Raw genomic sequence first — 18,033 nt, forward strand, 5'->3', positions numbered from 1 at the left:
CTGACACCTTGTGGTTCCTGTACATCACACTGTAAATCTGCAATGAGTCAGAATGTTTTCCAATATCTCTCAGTGATATAGTAAAATATAATGTTGTTCACTACATGCATTTAATACTTTTTACTAACTGAGGAAGAGAAGGAATTATTTTATCATTATTTGATTTCTACCCTTGTTTTTTCTTTTGTGCTGTTGTTTTTTTAACAAGGACAATGCTTTATGTGTTGAATTTGTCTCCAGGTTTCTGTACTGGCTCTTTCTATCTGCTGCCCCCAGCGTGGCCTGGCTTGTGGAGTCCCAGAGCTGACAGGTGAGGTGGTGCATGCACATGTTGCCATCTATCTCTTTCTACAAAGCAGGTTATCTCCAGTGGAGACAGCTCTTGCCATTGGGAGGAAATTTGTCCTTTGTTCATACAGAGAAACGTCTCTGTGAGATACAGACTTTGTGGATTCTTGTAGTGTAACTTAATCTACTTGGACAGGCTGGTGGAGCCCTAATGCTGCTTCCAATCCCCCTGGAGCACTTGGGATGTCCTGGGGAACAGGTACTCTCTACACAGTCTACACACTTCATCCCACCCTTTTTTGACATTTGCTTTTATTAGACAGTGTTCAGCTTTGTTAAACTTTATTTTCTGGAGGATCTGTTTTGTTTCTAAAGCTTTTCTGCCAGACCTCATCTATCCCAGTCAGTAGTCCTACCTCTCTGAAGAAAAAATCCATATGCTTTTGATGGATAACAAGAGACTTCTGCCACTATGACTCAGCAGCAATTATATTGCTTTTTATGCAGTAAACATTAGGATGTTCCAAAGAAGGAGCTGTACAATCCTAATGCGTAAATTCAGAAATCCCACTGCAGCAAGAAGGACTAATTCGTGATGACTGGGATCTTGGCACTAGGTCCAGAAACATACTGAGAATTGGTGCTTGAAATGAAGGATCACAGGTCTTCTGACAAAGAGTACCAACTCTTTAAAATCTAGGTTACTATATTCAGTGCTTCAGGCTGAAAAGTTTAATGCCAGATCAATGTGATCTGCTAATGGGTTCAATAAGGCCCCTTAAAGCTTTAATATTCTGAAAAAAATGCACCCTCCCCCCATGTCTGCAATTCGTGCCACTGATGGTGATAACACGCTCCCTGAATCTAAGTAGAAGCAGCTGAGATGTTTGTGACACTTGGGGCAGACTTCCCAGGAGCACTTTAAGCATTGCTTGAAAAGAGGTCTTAATGCACTCCGTATATTTTGAGGTTGCAAAGAACAGCATTAAATAATCACATAGGGGAGAAAGAAAACTTGTTAAAAGCTCCCCAATTTATTAGACACAGCTTGATGTACAGACTCCCATTCTTCTGGGACAGCATGATGTGCCACTTGATGGAAATCATGAGGAAACAGTTACATAAAAGGGCTGGCTAGCAGTGAAAGGAGGCAACATTAAAAAAAAACCCTATAAAAAAGAAATAATCAGCTTGAGGGACCCAAACCCTTTCCATAACTTCATGCCTCTGTATCCCATGAATTCTGGAAGATGGTTTCAGTGCATTATTTTCCAGGGAACAGCTGGCTTTCCTTTACAGTCTGTTTATCTGTCCTACTCAAAGAACGCATCCCCAGCTACACCCACCCCTGCTCTCGTGGGCAGCGCTTGTGGAGCTGTCCTGAGGGAGCCCCAGCTTGCAGCACTTCTTGCCTTGGGGTGTCTTTGTTTCTGCCTTCCTCTGCCAAGTTTCAGTGATTTTGCTTAAGCGTAAGCTGAGCTAAGAGCTCCCTATGGATGTTCACACTGATAGAGAGGGAGCTAGCAGGTTCTAGGCAAGTGGGAGTGGGGAGCCCCCTGCTCTAGCATCTCATCCCCAACGGTACGGCACCTCTCTTTCCTATTAATCTGACCTATTCTGCGGGGTTGAGTAAAAAGAAGAAAAGGGGAGAAAAGGAAAACAGGGAAACAAGGAAAATAAAGATGGGGAATAGAAGAAGAGGAAAGGGGAACAGAGAAAAAGAAGGGAAAAGAAACTAACAAGAATCAAAAATGACAAGAAAGAAAAGGCATCTCAAAAGAGAAAAAAACGACAGGAGACAGAAAGAAAGAAGTCAAAGAGAAAACAGAAAGGAAAAGGAAAATGGGGAAAGGAGAAAAGGGAAAGGAGAAAAGGGAGAAGAGAATAAGTGGCGATCGCGCCCAGCTGCCAGCGGCACACGGCCCGATACACGGCCCGACACCCGGCCCAGCCGTGCCGCCAGCGGCGGAGCAGCGCGGGCGCGGGGCAGGCAGAGGCGCGGGCGCGGGGCGGGGCGCGGGGCGGTGCGGAGGGGCGGCGCGGGGCGGGCCCGCACGCAGGCGCGGTGGGAGCCCGGGGCGCCCCACGCGGGCGCTCCCAGAGCCTCGGCGGCGGCGCCCGGCTCGGCAGCGAGGGGGGCGCGGGCCGGGAACCGAGCTGCGGCAGCGCCGGGGCGCCGCGGGAGGAACGCGGGAGCCGCAGCCGCGCCCCGCTCCGCTGAGTCCCGCTCCGCCCCGCTCCGCTCCGCTGAGCCCGGCCGCGCTCTCGCCGCTCGCCCGCTGCCATGGGGTAGGGGCGGCGGAGCTCGGGGACGCCGTCAGGCTGCGGCCGCCGGCGGAGCGCGGAGCGTCGCCCCGCGGTGCCGGGGGGCGCGGGGGGCAGGCTCGGCGGGGCTGGCGCGGGAGGCCGGGCAGGGCAGGGGGCTGCCCCGGTGCGAGAGCGGCGGCGGCGGCGGCAGGCGGAGAGATGATCGCGGAGTTGCTGAGCAGCGCCCTGGGGCTCGCCCTGTACCTCAACACCTTGGGCGCCGACTTCTGCTACGATGACAGGTATGGCGGGGAGCGGCGGGGCTGGGTGGCCGGGCGGGCGGGGGCTGCTCACCTGTCGGGAGCGGAGCTTCGGCCGCCCCCGTGCTGCCCGGGGCGGCGCCGGAGGGTCCCGGTGGCTCCTGGGCTCCGGCTGTCCGCGGCGGCACCCTCCGCTCCCGGGGCTTTGACAGCTCGGACTCGGTCCTCTCCAGCCCCGCGCAGCGGGAAGGGACCCGCCGTTCTAAGTTGGCATGTCCTGGGCTGGCTGGCTGACACTCTTAGGCGCGGTGTCACAGGGGTGCCCGGCCGCCTCCCTTCCCGTCCCGTCCCGTCCCGCCGCTCCGCCGGACCGAGCCCCCGCTTTGAGTTGCGGTCGCTGCCGGGCTGCGCTGCGCGGCCGCGGGGAGCGGACACCGCCGGCGGGGAGCGGCGCTGGGCTGGCTCGGGCTGCCCACCTGCTCCTCTCCTGGCCGTACCTGCCCGCCGGAGCTGCGGAAAGGCGCTGTTCTTAGACGGGGGAAATTCCTATTTGTGCCTTTTCCGGTGACTTAATCTGATCGCCTTGAAAACAGATGCATAATTATAATGTATTATTAGAGAGAACAGCACGCCTGGCTAAACTTATTAACCGTCCTGGGGTGATTCATGCTCCATTGGAATTAAACCATCCAAAAAGTGAGCCGGGATTGACTTTGACAGCGTTTCATCATCCTCTCTCCTCTCTGGCCAGCCCCGTGTGCCCTGGGGGATGCGGGCGCGGCATTCCCGTCCCGTCCCGTCCCGAATGCTCCGGGAGCCGGCAGCTGGCCACGCGTGCTGGGGTGTCCGTGTGGCAGTGAGGGGGGAATGAGTGAGGAGTGCCCCTGGGTGGGTGTGTGAGCTCGGGTTCACGGTGCCAGCGAACTCTCTGAGCAGCTGTCAGGCAGGGCTGGTACCTTGCAGCCTTTGGTGGGAGAGGGGGAACGCAAGGAAGCACGGTGAGGGATGAGGGATGTGCCTGATCAGGGAGATGTTTGCGGTATGAGCTGAACTTCCTGGCGCGCTGATGGGATGCGAAACGGTCAGATGTGTCTTTGATTAGGCGTTTGCCTTGGGAAATAACCTGTCTGTCCTGGAGTAATTAGTTACTAAACTTGGAATTTTCCTCCCTTAAGCGGTATTACAGTGCACCTGCCGTGTTTAAGATCTGTCACCGCTTCCAGAATACTCCCCCCTGTTTTCAAGGCTTGCTACTATTAAACCTATTATACTGGAAGCAAATGCCAAGTGTTAGTCCTGGTACAGGTCTCCGGCTGGGAGCAGAGTTGGCTGCAGAATGTGGCAATTCAGGCTTCAACCCTCCAGGTCATTTACATGCACTTAAAGCCTTGTGAGCAATTAAGCGGTTTTAGGTTTCTGTGAGGATTCCAGTTTTCTACAGTGATTTTTCTTAAACCTATTTTAAAGTTTTGAAGCTTCATTCATAAACAATAAAAGAGAAAAGTCCTCTGTCGCCCTGAAATGTGACATCTGAGTTGGATCAGTAGGAAGTAGTGAATATTTTGATACTCTGACACTATTTTAAACCCGCTTATTATAGTTAAGAACTGCAGGAGTTGTGGAATATTTACATAACCCTACATAGCATATGTTGCAATGTTTGGGCAAAACTGGGTTGTTAAAGCACAAGCTTAAGAGCCTGTCCTGCAGGCCAGCTCAAATGGGCTAGGCATAGAAAGCAATATGAAGTACTGTCTGGTGCTGTTGATGTGGAGGTCAAGGTTACTCTTCATCTTCCTGAGTGTGCTTTAATGCAGATAGAAAAAAGTGGCATTTGAGTGTCATCTCTGTAAGTGTGGAAAAGATAATCACACACTGATTTGGCTAGTACTAATCCCAGACTATTTAAAAGGTGTTCTGAAAGACTGCTTTGTTAATGTGTTTACCTCCTAACTAAATAAAGTACTTCTCGTCATTGTAGCTAAGATTTAGGCATTGACTAGAGTGTTCTGAAAGCCAGTTAATGGCATTTCTGTATGTGGGGTCATCTAATTAGGATGTTTTTCAATTGCAGCACTGGAAGGGACAAGACAGAAAGGGCTGTTTCGTGCTAGTAATTGTTGAGCTAGAAAGGGTTATCTATTCAAAGAGGCAGGCTCTCAGACCCAAAGTATTCTTTTAACTGTAATCACAGAATCTTGCTGCCCTGCAGGAGCTGGCTTGAAATGTAACAGTAGAAAAGGAGGTCGATGCTGGAGCTGCAGGACACAGCCCTCCATGTGGGAGATGGATCATGCTGCTAACTTTAACTGAACTAAGATTGTGCATTTAAGCTGGGAACCAGCAATGTCTTGTTTCAGGAGGGCAGCATATTGCCATGGCTTTTTCTGCTTCCTTTGCTATTATATTGAAATTACACCAGACTGTTCTCTTTTTAATATAGTGATCAAACTTACTACATAAAGGGTGTCTGTAATTGCTTTCTGTATTTTTTTATGTAGGTTGGGCAAGATTAAGTGGCATCATAAAACTTCTTATTGCAAAATCAATTTTCCAATGGTAAAACTTAATATTTTAGAGGCAGCACGGCACCAAACCAAAGACTGTGTGGACAGTGATATAACAAACTTGGCTGTACTCTGGGCTTTGACTCTTTATCAAAGGATTCAATATTTTGTTTCCCACCCTTTACCGACTTAAACTGAAATAGCATGAATTTTAAGCCTGAGGAAGTTGAATGAGCAAATGTACATGTTCTTATTTTTTCTCATTAGTTTACCTAGCTTGTTTCTTTCAGGCTAAAGCAGATATGTTGCACATAATCAGTGCAATTGTGATATTTTTGAGCAGTTGACTTATTGATTACTTTGAACGAAAGTGTCAGTTGTCAGTTTCTAGTCAGTTTCTAAACACCAGAGCCAGTGCAAAGAGGCAGTGTTGTTGGATTTGATTTGTGTGGGGTGTGGGGTTATTTTTGGGGGGGTTTTTTGGGTTTTTTTTGGGTTTTTTTTGTTTTTTTCTTTGTTTTGTTCTGTAGATGTAGACCTAGAAAACACAAGCTTTTGCCACCCGGGTCCCTGCCACTGTAATTCTTACAGACAGCTGTGATATTTCCTAGTTACTTGTGTAGATTATTGCTGCGACTTTCACCTCCCCAGCTCAAAACCTCCTTGTTCAGCTGGGAGCAAATAGATGTATTTTCTCCCTCTTTTCACTTACTTATTTGAAGCTGAATGTAGCATGCAGCAACCCAAACCAAGAGATGAATGAGGAAAGAGGGGGGGAAATATTTAATGCCACAGTAGCTCACATTGTTTGTTTATAAAGGTTTGTTTATTGCTAAGCAAAATCATCTTGAAAGTGGTAACAGAGAGAAATGCAATTTATATTCCTACAGATGTGTTGAAGATCTTGCTTGTTGCACCATGTTAAATCCAGCTTCTTGTCAGATTAAGGGGGCTAATCTCTGCACACACAGGTCATGTTTCATACTGGTACCTACCAGTATTACAGGAGGGAAACCCACTGCTGCATAGGCATGACCCTTACACATAGGCATGACTGTTTTTCCCTGCCATTTAAGCCTCACCAGCAAATTGACCTGCACCGGTGCCTTACACTGAAGCTGCTGTCCTTCACATGGCCTGTGCTGGCTGAGACAGGTTACTGTCAGTTTATAGCTGGGGTGGGGAAGATTTAGTGCTCTGTGTATCTGAAGTCATGCATTGTTACAGTGAATATGGCAAAAGCAGCTCATCCATTGAGGTAGTTGTTTCTTCTAAATCTCAGAAGAAAGGCATATCTTAGGGAGTGCGTGGTAGGAAGCTTTGACCTTGAGTGATGTATTTTCTCAGTGACATGTTGACAAAATTAGTGTTCTGGAAAATGTGTACAGATTTGTCTGTGTAGGGCTCTTCCATGAAATTTGGTAGCACAGACCAACTTTCTCTAGCTTGTACTGCATTTTATTTAGCAGGCCTAAATGAGGCAGCCTTGCTGATGGTAGAAAATACCCATCAGCCTTGTTTCAAAGTCTCTGGGCAATATTCCAAACTGCGTCGAAGAAATCCTGTTAAATGTTTTCACCCTGTAGCGTCAGACTTGCATCATTTAAAAACAGGCCGAGCCCATGCACATTTGACAGTACCTCTGTTGGGTCTGCCACATGAGATTTAATCTAGCAAGTGACCCAAATACGTGCACTAGAAGAACAAGTGTAAGTGCACTGGGGAAAATTACTTGCCATCTGTCTCCTTGTTGTGTGTGTGTATATTTGATTATTAATTTACATCTGTGATTTTTATGGCCCCTTTTTGTCCTCTTCTCAATTTTTCAGCTCCAAGTGTACCTCTCCAGTACCTTTTAGTAGCTCCAGTTTACAGGTAGCTGCAATCTTCTGAATTCCAGGAGTGAGGCTGGTGGTGGGGAGACAGGGACTTGTGTGCTTTCTTTGTAGTGTTTTCCCTTTCTCCCCTCTGTTCCACCTTCTACATGCTAATTTCAAACCACTATAAAGATAATTTGTATATGAAACAGGAGCTTTAGCATATTCATAAAGGAGTAAGGGTAACTCAGAGAAGATGCCTGAGTAACTTAGGCTGTGTAATAAAGGTTTATAGTTGAGTTTGTGTGTAGCTGAGCATTAACCAAGTGAACCAGTAACTGATTTTCTAATGGGATGAAACCAGCACGGTAATATTCTATTAATACCGGTTCTTTTTAAATGCTGAACATAACCTAAATATATATTTGGCTTGTGATTTAAAAATGGTTTATGTATAAAAAGTTATCTTGAATGAAACACTTTGATCAAAGTGTGGAATCTTAGTTTCATCAAAATACCAGTGGGTGGTTTTTTTTTTCCCCATTTGAGATGCTGTAGTATAGAGATTTTAGGAAGCAAAAAAAAGAAATTATGTCCCCACAGGCTTTATTTTAGGATTCTCATTGCATATGTAACACTAACATAAAGCATGTCACTTCTGGTAGCTGGTTCAGAGAATAAATTCATGCCTGTTAGCAGACAGAGAGTCTCCCTGAGTCACTGGTGGGATGCGCCTCATCTGGAGGAACTTCTTCCAGCACACAATGGACTTACAAATTGAAATGATCAGCTTTCTCCAGCATCTCCCATATGTATTCCAGCTGCACTTCTGAATCCTTTAAGTTTGCCAGAGTGAAAGTCGCTGAAAAGGCTCAGAAGTATCTCATCTCAATTTGTTAACCATCTGATAGCTCTAAGAGTGATGAATTAGAGCTCCTTTGCTTCCTCATCTGGAAGTTTGCCCTTCCCTTGTTATTCGCTGTTAGGTTTTTTTTTAAAATTCTTTTTTTATGTGAAGTTGACTGAACCAGACTTTGTTGTTTGTTTATGGAGTTTGTTTCTTTAGCTGAGATATTTGATGCTGAAGCTGATGCAAGACTTCTGGCAACCTGTGGTGAAAGTTGCTCCAAATACACAGTTGGAGAAACAGACTAAATCTGAAGGCAGAGATGCTTAGTGTTATTGTTACGTATATAAAGGTGGATCTGTTCTTTGGGCCAGTGTTTTATGTTAGATTTTAAAAAAAATTATTATTTCTAAATATTTTATAGGCTTTACTCAGATTGTGGGCTAACGGTCTTTTTTTTTTTTTTTAAAGTAACCTTTTTAAACTGTCTGTTTCCTTCTCTGTTCTTTTAATCCTAATTTTCGGCTGAAATGGTTGTTTGAAAGGTGGAAGCATTTTATCTGGAGACCTGAACCTTATGCTGAAGGTTTTAAAATAAATTTTGGAATTTCTCTTGATTGTGGAAGCCTATTGTTTGCCTTTGGGCTTGGCAACACTCTGCTTTCCCACTTAGGGCAACTTGTCATATAAACTCTCCTTATCTTCCTTTGGAGTGGGAGCTTGTTCTGCAGGCAGGTTATTTGAGTCAGTATGGCAGTAGGATTTCATTTCATATCTACTAGCAAAGGTTCTTAGGTTGTATTCCTATGGTGTCTGGATAGTCATCCGGACTTAAGATGTGTTATTTGTTGCACAGGCAGTCCCTCCCTAGTGAGAGGGTGTAAATTTTGCAATTTCTTTCCCCCTTCCCCCCTCTGCAGAGCTCCATACTTTTCCCCAAAGGCTAGCCTGTTGGTGAATGAAACTTGAAGAATCAGAGGAAAGTGTTTTTTGGAATGACATCCTAAATATTACTTAACATGTCAACACTACTGCTCAGTTTGTTACTTCAGGACAGTTGAAATATTTTGCAGACCTGTGAATGCCTTGTAACAGACATCTCCAAAGGCAGCGACATGCACTTGGCTCTGTTATCAGAGGATGCTTCAGGCTAGCACAGGATTGCTGCTGTTTGTGTATGACAGCTGATTGTGAAACAAAGAAACAAGCTGGATCACTGGGGCAGCAGCCAAGGATCAAGTTATCTATCAATCTCTCTTTTACTTCCAGGAAAATAAATGTTGGTAAATCAAACTGTTTGAAGCTGATAAAATTTTGTGACCCAGCCTCCATAACTGGGTAAGGTTCATCAATGATGCTTCACTGACCATTCCTGGCCTTGTTAAGCTTTGAGAGGGAGACAAAGTAAAAGTGGCTTCCTTGCATACTAATCCTTGTGTTCCCTAGGACACTGTGAATTACTCTGTTAGCCTTCATTGTCCTAGTGGCTTCATGAGGAAATTTTTCAAGAATAGTGGGGTGGGAGGTTTCAGTTGGAAGTAAATAATACTTGTTTACTGTCTTCATGTCCCTTATTTGCTTTATCCTTTCATATTTTTAATTGCTTTTTTATTGGAAATATTGTGCTTTCAGCATAAGATGTTTTGTCTTTTATATCTTAATTGTTTTCATTTTTTTGTCCTCTGGTTTATTTAAGTGGTCCATATTAATGCTTCAAAAACTGTTAAGAATCAATGTAATCTGTAAAAACACAGTGGGTGTATATATTATCATTACATTAAATAGCAGAATTCTGTTGTATACTAAAATTTGAGACCATACCTTGTTTGTCATCTTTCTTCCAACAGAGAGCTGGACAGGCTTCCCAATAGTCTGCCACAAAGGCTCTGTATTATATTTGCAGGGGTCACTGTTGACTGCCTCAGATAATTTCCTTCTCTCCAGGATTTAAGCACATTGGCCTCAGCAGCATTCCCAGTCCCAGCTGGCCCAGGAAGCCAGAGACTGATGGATAATTGTACACAGATTTTATTTATGATGGTACAAACCATTTGCTTCTAGATGACTGGACTGGTTTGTGGGATCCCCTATTATTCACCTACTTGTCAGCAGACCCAAAAAGCCCTGCCCTGACCTCTGACCTGTGGTTCAAGGGAGGACAGGTTTTTCTGAATTTAGCACCCTGTGTCCAGGATGGGTGTTTCTGAATTTAGTGTTACTCTATGCTATTTTGCTAATGAGAGGATTGTGTGATTTTTAGCTCCTCAATGTTTTAGTCAGCTAGTCCAATTCGTGTTCAGGGGAACAACGCAGTAATTGGTAGCAGAACTATTGTTGTAAAGTCTCTGCCAGTGCCTGGATGCTATTTTCATGCAGCTTGCTAATTTGCATTCTTAAATTCTAAAAAAGGACTTGAACTCTTGAAGCAGGGTCACTGTTCAGTGACCAAAACTGTCATGGAAACAAGCCCACCCAACAGCAGCCTAACCCTGTCCTAGATCTCTGTCCAGTCTTCTCACCTCTGTGGCTTTTTACATATAGCAGTTAATGACTGGGCTGGGCTCAGGAACCAGACTCCAGGGTGCCACTTCCCCATCATTGCAGTAGAATGACCTGCGCCCAATGCTTAGGTGGGAAGCCAGTCTCTGAGCACTCTGAAATACATAACTGGAAGATAAACCACAAATGTTTATCTGCAGCCCCAACTTAGAGATAGCATTTCAGTTCTGTGCATAGTGTTTCCAGTTGCTTGGCTACCTGCTCTGAGTAAGTACAACTCGAGTTTTTAACTGCTTTTCTAAGATTTTTCTCTCCCTCTGATGCCAGGGAATGTAGCTCAAAGTTGGATGGCTCTCTGTGAATCAGGTACTTTTCTTTAGGAGGTGGTGCCTAGCTAGGTGTGTAGACTTTCAATGTCATGATGCATCAGGAGTGCCTTTGCAGCATCCAGCCTCCAATTTCTATGCAGGAATATTTCTCAGTTGATGCTTTTTAAAATAGCTTTTATGTTTTCTTAGCAACTGTTGAGGCTGGTAATGGTTATTTACTTTGGTACTAAAAAAGCCAGCATGGAGTTCCAGTGTATGAATAAGCATTAAGAAGTACTCTTCGACTGAAAATAGTCTCCTGAAGTTGATGTTTGGAGCAGTTTTAAGGTGACATAATTACTTACAGGGCGGAAGGGGGTAAAACCCCTGAGGCAGTGATGTTGTCCATTATAAAGATCTGTAAGAATTAAGGGAAATAAAAACCTGTCGGTAGATAGGGGTCAGCCAAGCCCTTTATTGTGGAATATCACTGTTAAAACCAAGCCCTGAAATCCAACCAACCAACATGAAACTGTTTGCCTTTATAAAAGAGCCCCTTGATATGTCTTCATCCAGATTCCAACAGGACATGAAAGATTTCAGGAGGAAGCAAGTATGTGTGTGGAAAAGATTGGTGTGCTGAAGTTGCCTCTAGAAGGTAGACAGAGGAAGTCTGTCCTATTGTCATTTAAATTCCGAATATTCAGTGAGCCTGGTTTTGGAACTATGTGTGTTGCTGTAATTGCTGTGCCTGCATTTTACCCCAGGGTGTTTTCCTGAGGTGTTTTGTAGCATGCTCAGGGTTCAACCTGCTGGAAGTGAGGTTGTGAGCTGCTGAATTGAAGTTCTCTACTATATTAATACCTATACACTTGACAGGCTTTTAGTAGACACTTTGCATTGAAACATGCACTTCATTGGATTATAAAGTAATAACCAGCATCTTGGAGGCAGAATGGGGAGAACTAGAATTCTTAATCCAGCATAATTTGATTTTTCTTTTTTTACAGCTGTTTAAATAATACACTTAAAAACCTTCCTTTTGAAGCACACAATGCCTGTGCCTTTATAGGCTGTTTAGTAGTTTCTCCTCTGTAGACTGATCCTGTTGGTACTTTCAGTCTTTATGTGATATTGTAGCATTTTGGAAACACTGGAATGTTCTTGGTTTCATTTTACAGCCTGTCAACTTTCCTAGGTCAGAATCAGTTATGTTTGGCTGGCTTCTTTGTTTGAGGGGACTTGTACTGGGCTACTTTGAGGAGTAGTCCAGCTGGAAATTCAGATGAGATGCCTGCAGTCACCTCTGGCCATTAGAGTAACTTTCCTAAGTTTCCTGTTTCCAAATAACACTGGATTTCTCATACTGAAGTTGAAGGAGTTCACACTGTGTCATGTGTAACTCTGTGGGTGGAACTTGTAGCTGTTGTTCTGTAGGTTATGAACCTTCTGTTATATACTCCTTTTTTCATGCTTCATATGCTTTTAAAGAATAGATTATTTTTCTTTTCAAATAAAAATATATTTGAAGGAACTCTGTGCCTTGTTTTATCCTCTCATTTCCAAGTTACGTGAAGGTGCTCTCATGCCTTCTCTTGTATTTGGTACTGTATTTATTTGATATTACTGCTTAGTGTGGCAACAGTGTTGATTGTTTTAATTATTTTAATAAGAAGATAAAGAAATTAGACTCACATTTGAGGCAGGATCTTTACAAGCCTTATTTTGTGTGTTATACGTCACTAAAATGAGAAGAATAAATACCACTAAAATGAGAAGAATATTTATGTCCTGGGTTAAGCCTCACTGTATTGGCCCATCTGACCTTGTTGGTGCCAGAATGCAGTTGGTGAATCATCCTGGGCAATTCTCTGAAACAATTTCTGGAGCTTCGTTTGGAAGTTTGGTTTGTGAGGCTGTAGCAAGGTTGCTCTCATTCTGCCAGACTTTCTTTGGCTTTCCAGGCCTTCTTCCAGCTCCCATGCCAAAAAGAAACACTGTACAGTTCCTGGGAAGATACTTCTAGGTACGGTATGCGTCTATGTGTGTGTTTCCTTACTGCAAAATCTTGAATTATAACAAGAATTTCCTTGTAATAAATTCCATGAATTTTCAGTGTATGTGTTTCATTTTCTTCAAATAGTTTCAGTTGTACTTGAGGAATATTTTAGAGGTTGTTTTGGTTGTTGTTTTTTCAGAAAGAAAAGAGGGTTGCTCTGGCAAAATTAACATTAGTTGCAGAAGAAAGGTTTCCTTTTTAAACCAATTATTTGTAATTAAATTTCTGATCTCTTACATTTTTATAATTAAAGGAGAAGAAAACTTAGGCTTTTAAAATCACTTTGATCTGAATTAAGGTTCCAGTGCCAAAAAAAAAAATTTAAATGCTGCATGGCTGTATAAATAAGCCTGCTGAAAGAAAAAGTACTAAGAGAATAATGAAAAAATTTAATCAAATAAAATGGCATTTTTGTGTCTAGCAGCTCTTATTTTGTAGTACACACAGTTCTTTATAGCTTCTTTGTAACACCAGTGTACTTGAATAAATTTTCTATTTTTGTGGAAAGATGTAGTTATATGTTGTGCTAGTTTGGAAGTAAACGAGTGGAGGAATTGACCCCACACAAATATATTGTGAGAGATTCCCAGTCAGAATTACAATTTAAGAGGAGAAATTAAAGGCAATATAGAAACATCAGCTTAAACTGATAGAGTCTGAATACAACCTGCTGCCCTGTTGATCAGAGTGGTGAAAGCAGTCCAGTTAAATGGTGGCTGCAGTCCCGTTGGAGTGAGGGATGTGGTCTGGTTGAAGTGGTGATCCTGAAGAACGATCTGGTTGGTCTCTGGAGGTCCAATGATGACTCTAGAGCTCTCCTCCTCTGGGAATCCAGTGGAAGTGGTAGTCCAGTGTTCCAAAGAGTCAGCTTATATGCAGGTAGGAATTTCAGTTCCTCCCCTCTAGGCAGGGCATCTCCCAATGGGATGATGTAATCTTATGAGTCACTCCCAGAGACCTTGATGGCCCATTAGCAGAACTAGCCCTCCAGATGGGGTTGTCAGGGCTGAGGCATGCTGAAGATAAAGAGCACTGCCCCACTTGTTCTTAACAGCTTATAAAGATAATAGAATACATACTTTTTGGTCACACCTTCCATGTAACCTAAGACATATGTTCTATTCCATTTCACAGTATGTTTCTCATCTCTTGCATGTAAATCACTTGGCTGGTTAAAAATGTTAGTATTTCTCTGTAATAAACATCATGCTTCTGGAGAGTTCTCAAAATATACTTGTATCCAGAAGATGAAGGACTTAAGGATGGGGAGAGGCCACAGAAGAAAGGGTTCCTCACGTTGTTGTGCTCATGGTAAAAAATCAAAGCCCAAGCTGGGTCTACCAGGAGTTCTGTCTGCACTGCTGTTTGCTGCCAAGCACATTCCTGCTCTGCCTGGGCTGAAATGGCTGTTGAAATGGCTGTGGAGCATCTTCTGCTCCTGCTAGGAAGGTGCTTGTAGTGATGTGGTTTATGGAGTATGGCTGGCAGGTGAAACCTCCACCTGAATGGGGCAGTGTGTCAAGATGGGCCCTGAGTGATGGTGCAAGTCACTACATCTCTTACTGCTTTGCTTCTTCCTTCCCTGTTCCTGCTCATTCTGTGATGGCAAACTCGTGGCAGCTGAAGTCACATCTTTAGTAGGTCTGTTGTGCTGGATGGTTCCGTGTGGATCAAGCCTTCATAAGTGTGTCTGGCTATTTTGAAATGATGGCTTGGGCTTAAAGAAAGGAACTTGTTTTATTTACTTTCCCTTTTCCCAAGAACTGTGATGTGTCTAGATACTGCTTAGCCAGAGCAGGTTTGGTTTCTTAGGAGTGTGTTTTGCTGTAGCAGTGTACTTGCTTTATTTAAAAGAAGAGAAGTTGTGGAGAGTCTCCTTCTCTGGAGACAATCAAAACCCACCTGGACACAATCCTGTGCAACCTCTTCCAGGTGAACCTTGATGTGGATGGATTGGGGTGGATTTTGGACTAGACGACCTCCTGAGGTCCCTCCCAAAAGTAGCCATTCTGTGCAAGTCTCGCCAAATCTGTTTTGTTCGATGTTGAATGAGTAGGTTTGTATGTGTGTGTTCAGAGCAGAACCTGGGATTAGCCTGATGGTGTTGAGTAACTGGAGTTACATGCCTGACTGATACAGGGTTAAAAGCAAGAGGAAGGATTGAATGTTCAGTGAGCAAGGAAGCTACTTGGTCCTCTGCAATTTAGAGCCTGCTTCTAGCACATGACGAAAGAAAATAGGATATTAGTGAAAAAGGTGATGCTTACACATTAACAAAACTGATCTACTAAGCTTCAGTGAACCTGTGGGAATTTTCAGGAAACTCTTCTCCTCTAGGGCACAGTCAGCTCTTTCCTCCATTTTTTTTCCCCCTAAATGTTCAATTTTCAATCAATATGTGCAATCCTGTCCAAGAACAATTGAAGGCCACCTTGTTTAGGGGCTGGGTGAATGTCTAGTGAGGTGAGGACTTTCACCTCTCTGTGTGCCACATATCTAGTCTGCTAATAATTATTATTACTCTTAATTAATATTACTCTAATACTCTTGAAAAACAATGAAAATACTGACTGTGTAGTGTTGGAAAACGCAGTTTTCCAGCAAAACTCATGCTAACTGAGCAAGCCTGAGCAAGGCTTCAGTATTCTCAGGCCTCAGTAAAATTCCAACAAGCTACAGTGGTTTGTTTGCCTGAGAATGTTCTGTGGGAAGAATGTCATGAGAAAGATTAGGGAGTCAGAAGTGTTATGAGAAAAGAATAAGGGAGTTAACAGGAGGATCCCTGAATGTTTGAGAACAGACTGCAGGTGTGTGTGTGTATCTATAATTAGAAACATCTGTAACAGTATATAAGTTTCTCATTTGGTGAAATAAAATGGAGCTTACTTTATATCTCATATTGAGACTGCCGTGAGTTCCCTCTCGTCGTTTCTCTTTAGTGTAGGAATACCTGTAGCATTTTGTCCATATATCACTAAGATAAGTGTAACCCTATTGTAATTCTGAGCTGTTGACTTGATGTGTATGGAAATAAACTAGTTTTGAAGGAAATAAGCCTTGCTGCTCTTTGCAGCTCTAGATCTTAGTGTTGGAGAAGAAGGCTTCTCTAAGCAGGGAATTTGGATAGTACAGGTCTGCAACTACCTTGGGGATGAGATCATACTCATCTTGAAAGGCTCTGATGCAGTAGCTTGGAGCAAGGTACCACCCTGTTGGGCACGGTTGCCAGAAACCACATGCTATGTGTGATATTTCAATCTACCAATTTGGCTCTATGCTTGGCTTGTTCTGAACATCTTGCAGACTGAAATTCGTAGATTTTGTTTAGGTTCTCTGTGTTGTAGCTTATTATAGGCAAGGAGTATCAGTTTGTGTTCACACTATGCTAATTGTTAATGATGTGAAAAAGCACAGAAGTTTATTGTACAGCAAAAGATTTAAAACTCAGGTTCTTACTACTGAATCCTAATGTTAGGGGTACTGTTTTCTGAATAAGTAAAATGACTCTAAAGTGTGAAAATAAAGAACCAAGACACAGGTTATTATAAGTATGGGAAAGATTACAGGATTCCAGAATAAAGAGTATTTTATTAATGCTTGTGCCTCAGTCTTTCTGTAAATATTTAAGGAAGGATATAAGTGATGTGGATGAGAATTTTCAGTAATAAGTGTGATTGAAATAATTTATCATTTTTTTTCCTGCTTGTCTAGTGTAATTGAAACAATTCTGCTTCAAAATACAAATTGCACTGGATCCTAGTGTAGGCAAGAATGTAAGGACATCTGTTCTCTGTGTAGCATAGAGGGAGTGATGGCTGGAGGTTTTTGCTTGAACAAGGGCACTGACAGCACTTTATTTTGCATACTTCTTTCAAGATAAGAAATCATGGGGAAACATCTGTGTGTAGAGTATGGAAATGTACAGTGTTGTACTTTACATGCTGCTGTACGCTGTATTAGTGGAGGGTATTTGTTTTCCATCCTCATTTTTCTTGGACTGAAATCCTGTATAAAGTGTGTGAGGTAGCAGGGAACAGTTCTGTTAAGGAAGAGCAGATACTGTGATAATTCTAAGCATGAATTTGAAATTGTACCAGTTAGTCCTTTGCCAAGAGTAAGTTAGCACTCTTGTAGAATAAGTGCTTAAGGAAGACTGCTTGTCATGTTGTATTTTGTGTTGTATAATGCAAAAGAACACTTTTCATAACAGGGTGGTTGCATTTAATATTTAAGGGCATATTTAATTGCATATATAACCATATAACTACATAACTATATATATATATTTATATAAATTAAATAATACAAGACAAGTTTTCATCCTGTCTGTACTCGCATGCCTTCTTATGTCTGCACCAGTAGCACAGGTCATGGATAAAGTGAAGGGATGGACCCTGCAATCAGTGACTCTGCCAACAGAGTGATTAAATTATTATCCAATGATGCCCTTGGGCATTTCTGAGCTTATAAATACATTAAGAAGTATGGTAATCAAAAAAAGCAAGTTGGTTTTTTTTTTTTTTTTTGTGTCTAGAGAGTCCTTATTTCTTTAGTCATTGTTCTGAATTTCATCAGGAACTGCTAAATTTTTACCTTCTGCAGCAAAGGATCTCTTCTGACTTTGCAATATTTGGGTTTCCTTCCTCCCTTCCTCCCGTCCATCTGTCTGTCCGTCCATTAGCAGTTACTTGGGTTAGCTCACATTATCTGTGTTTTAAAATAAAACTGAATGAGGAAGCAAATGCAGAGATTATATTTCAGGTATTCCTTCAGGAGCTGACTAAACCTTGATTTAATTGAATTCAATTTAGATTGGTTGAATATTGCTGCTGTTGTAATTGAAGAAAGAAAACTGCCTGAAATTTATGAACAAATGAACAAGTGAACTCTTCAACTAAGCAGAGTCAGTGTTTGTGCCTAGTCAATTAAGCATTAACTATTTCCTGCTTACTGGCATGGAAAAAACGGAGCAGTTTGGAGAGGATGGGTAGCCTGGTTAGTAATAACCAAAAAGAAGGATAAATATAACCTAATAATCTACTTTAGTGATGATCTGTTTATTTTGTCCTAACTTAGTTAAAATCAAGTGAAAAGCAAGTAATTTTGTAGGTCTGATGTGTTAAGAGATAAAATGGCAGCATATGCCTTGGCTTTGCTGTTGGGACTTCACTTTTACAAACACTTGGACATGTGTTCAGCTT

At 42.8% G+C, this 18,033-nt stretch overlaps 1 protein-coding gene across 1 annotated transcript in view; it reads left to right on the forward strand.

Annotated features, from left to right (window-relative positions):
- The first annotated feature begins 2,365 nt into the window (after positions 1-2,365).
- The window catches only part of TMTC2 (transmembrane O-mannosyltransferase targeting cadherins 2), a 240,517-nt gene continuing 224,849 nt past the window's right edge, over positions 2,366-18,033 (forward strand). Inside the window, exon 1 of the mRNA XM_085045973.1 lies at positions 2,366-2,837. Within this exon, the coding sequence (XP_084902099.1) occupies positions 2,755-2,837 (83 nt within the window). The 5' untranslated portion in view covers positions 2,366-2,754. The remainder of the gene's footprint in view (positions 2,838-18,033) is intronic.

This window comes from Lichenostomus cassidix, chromosome 1Aa (assembly GCF_008360975.1).
Source record: "Lichenostomus cassidix isolate B80296 chromosome 1Aa, HeHo_3.0, whole genome shotgun sequence".
Taxonomy (NCBI): Eukaryota; Metazoa; Chordata; class Aves; order Passeriformes; family Meliphagidae; genus Lichenostomus; species Lichenostomus cassidix.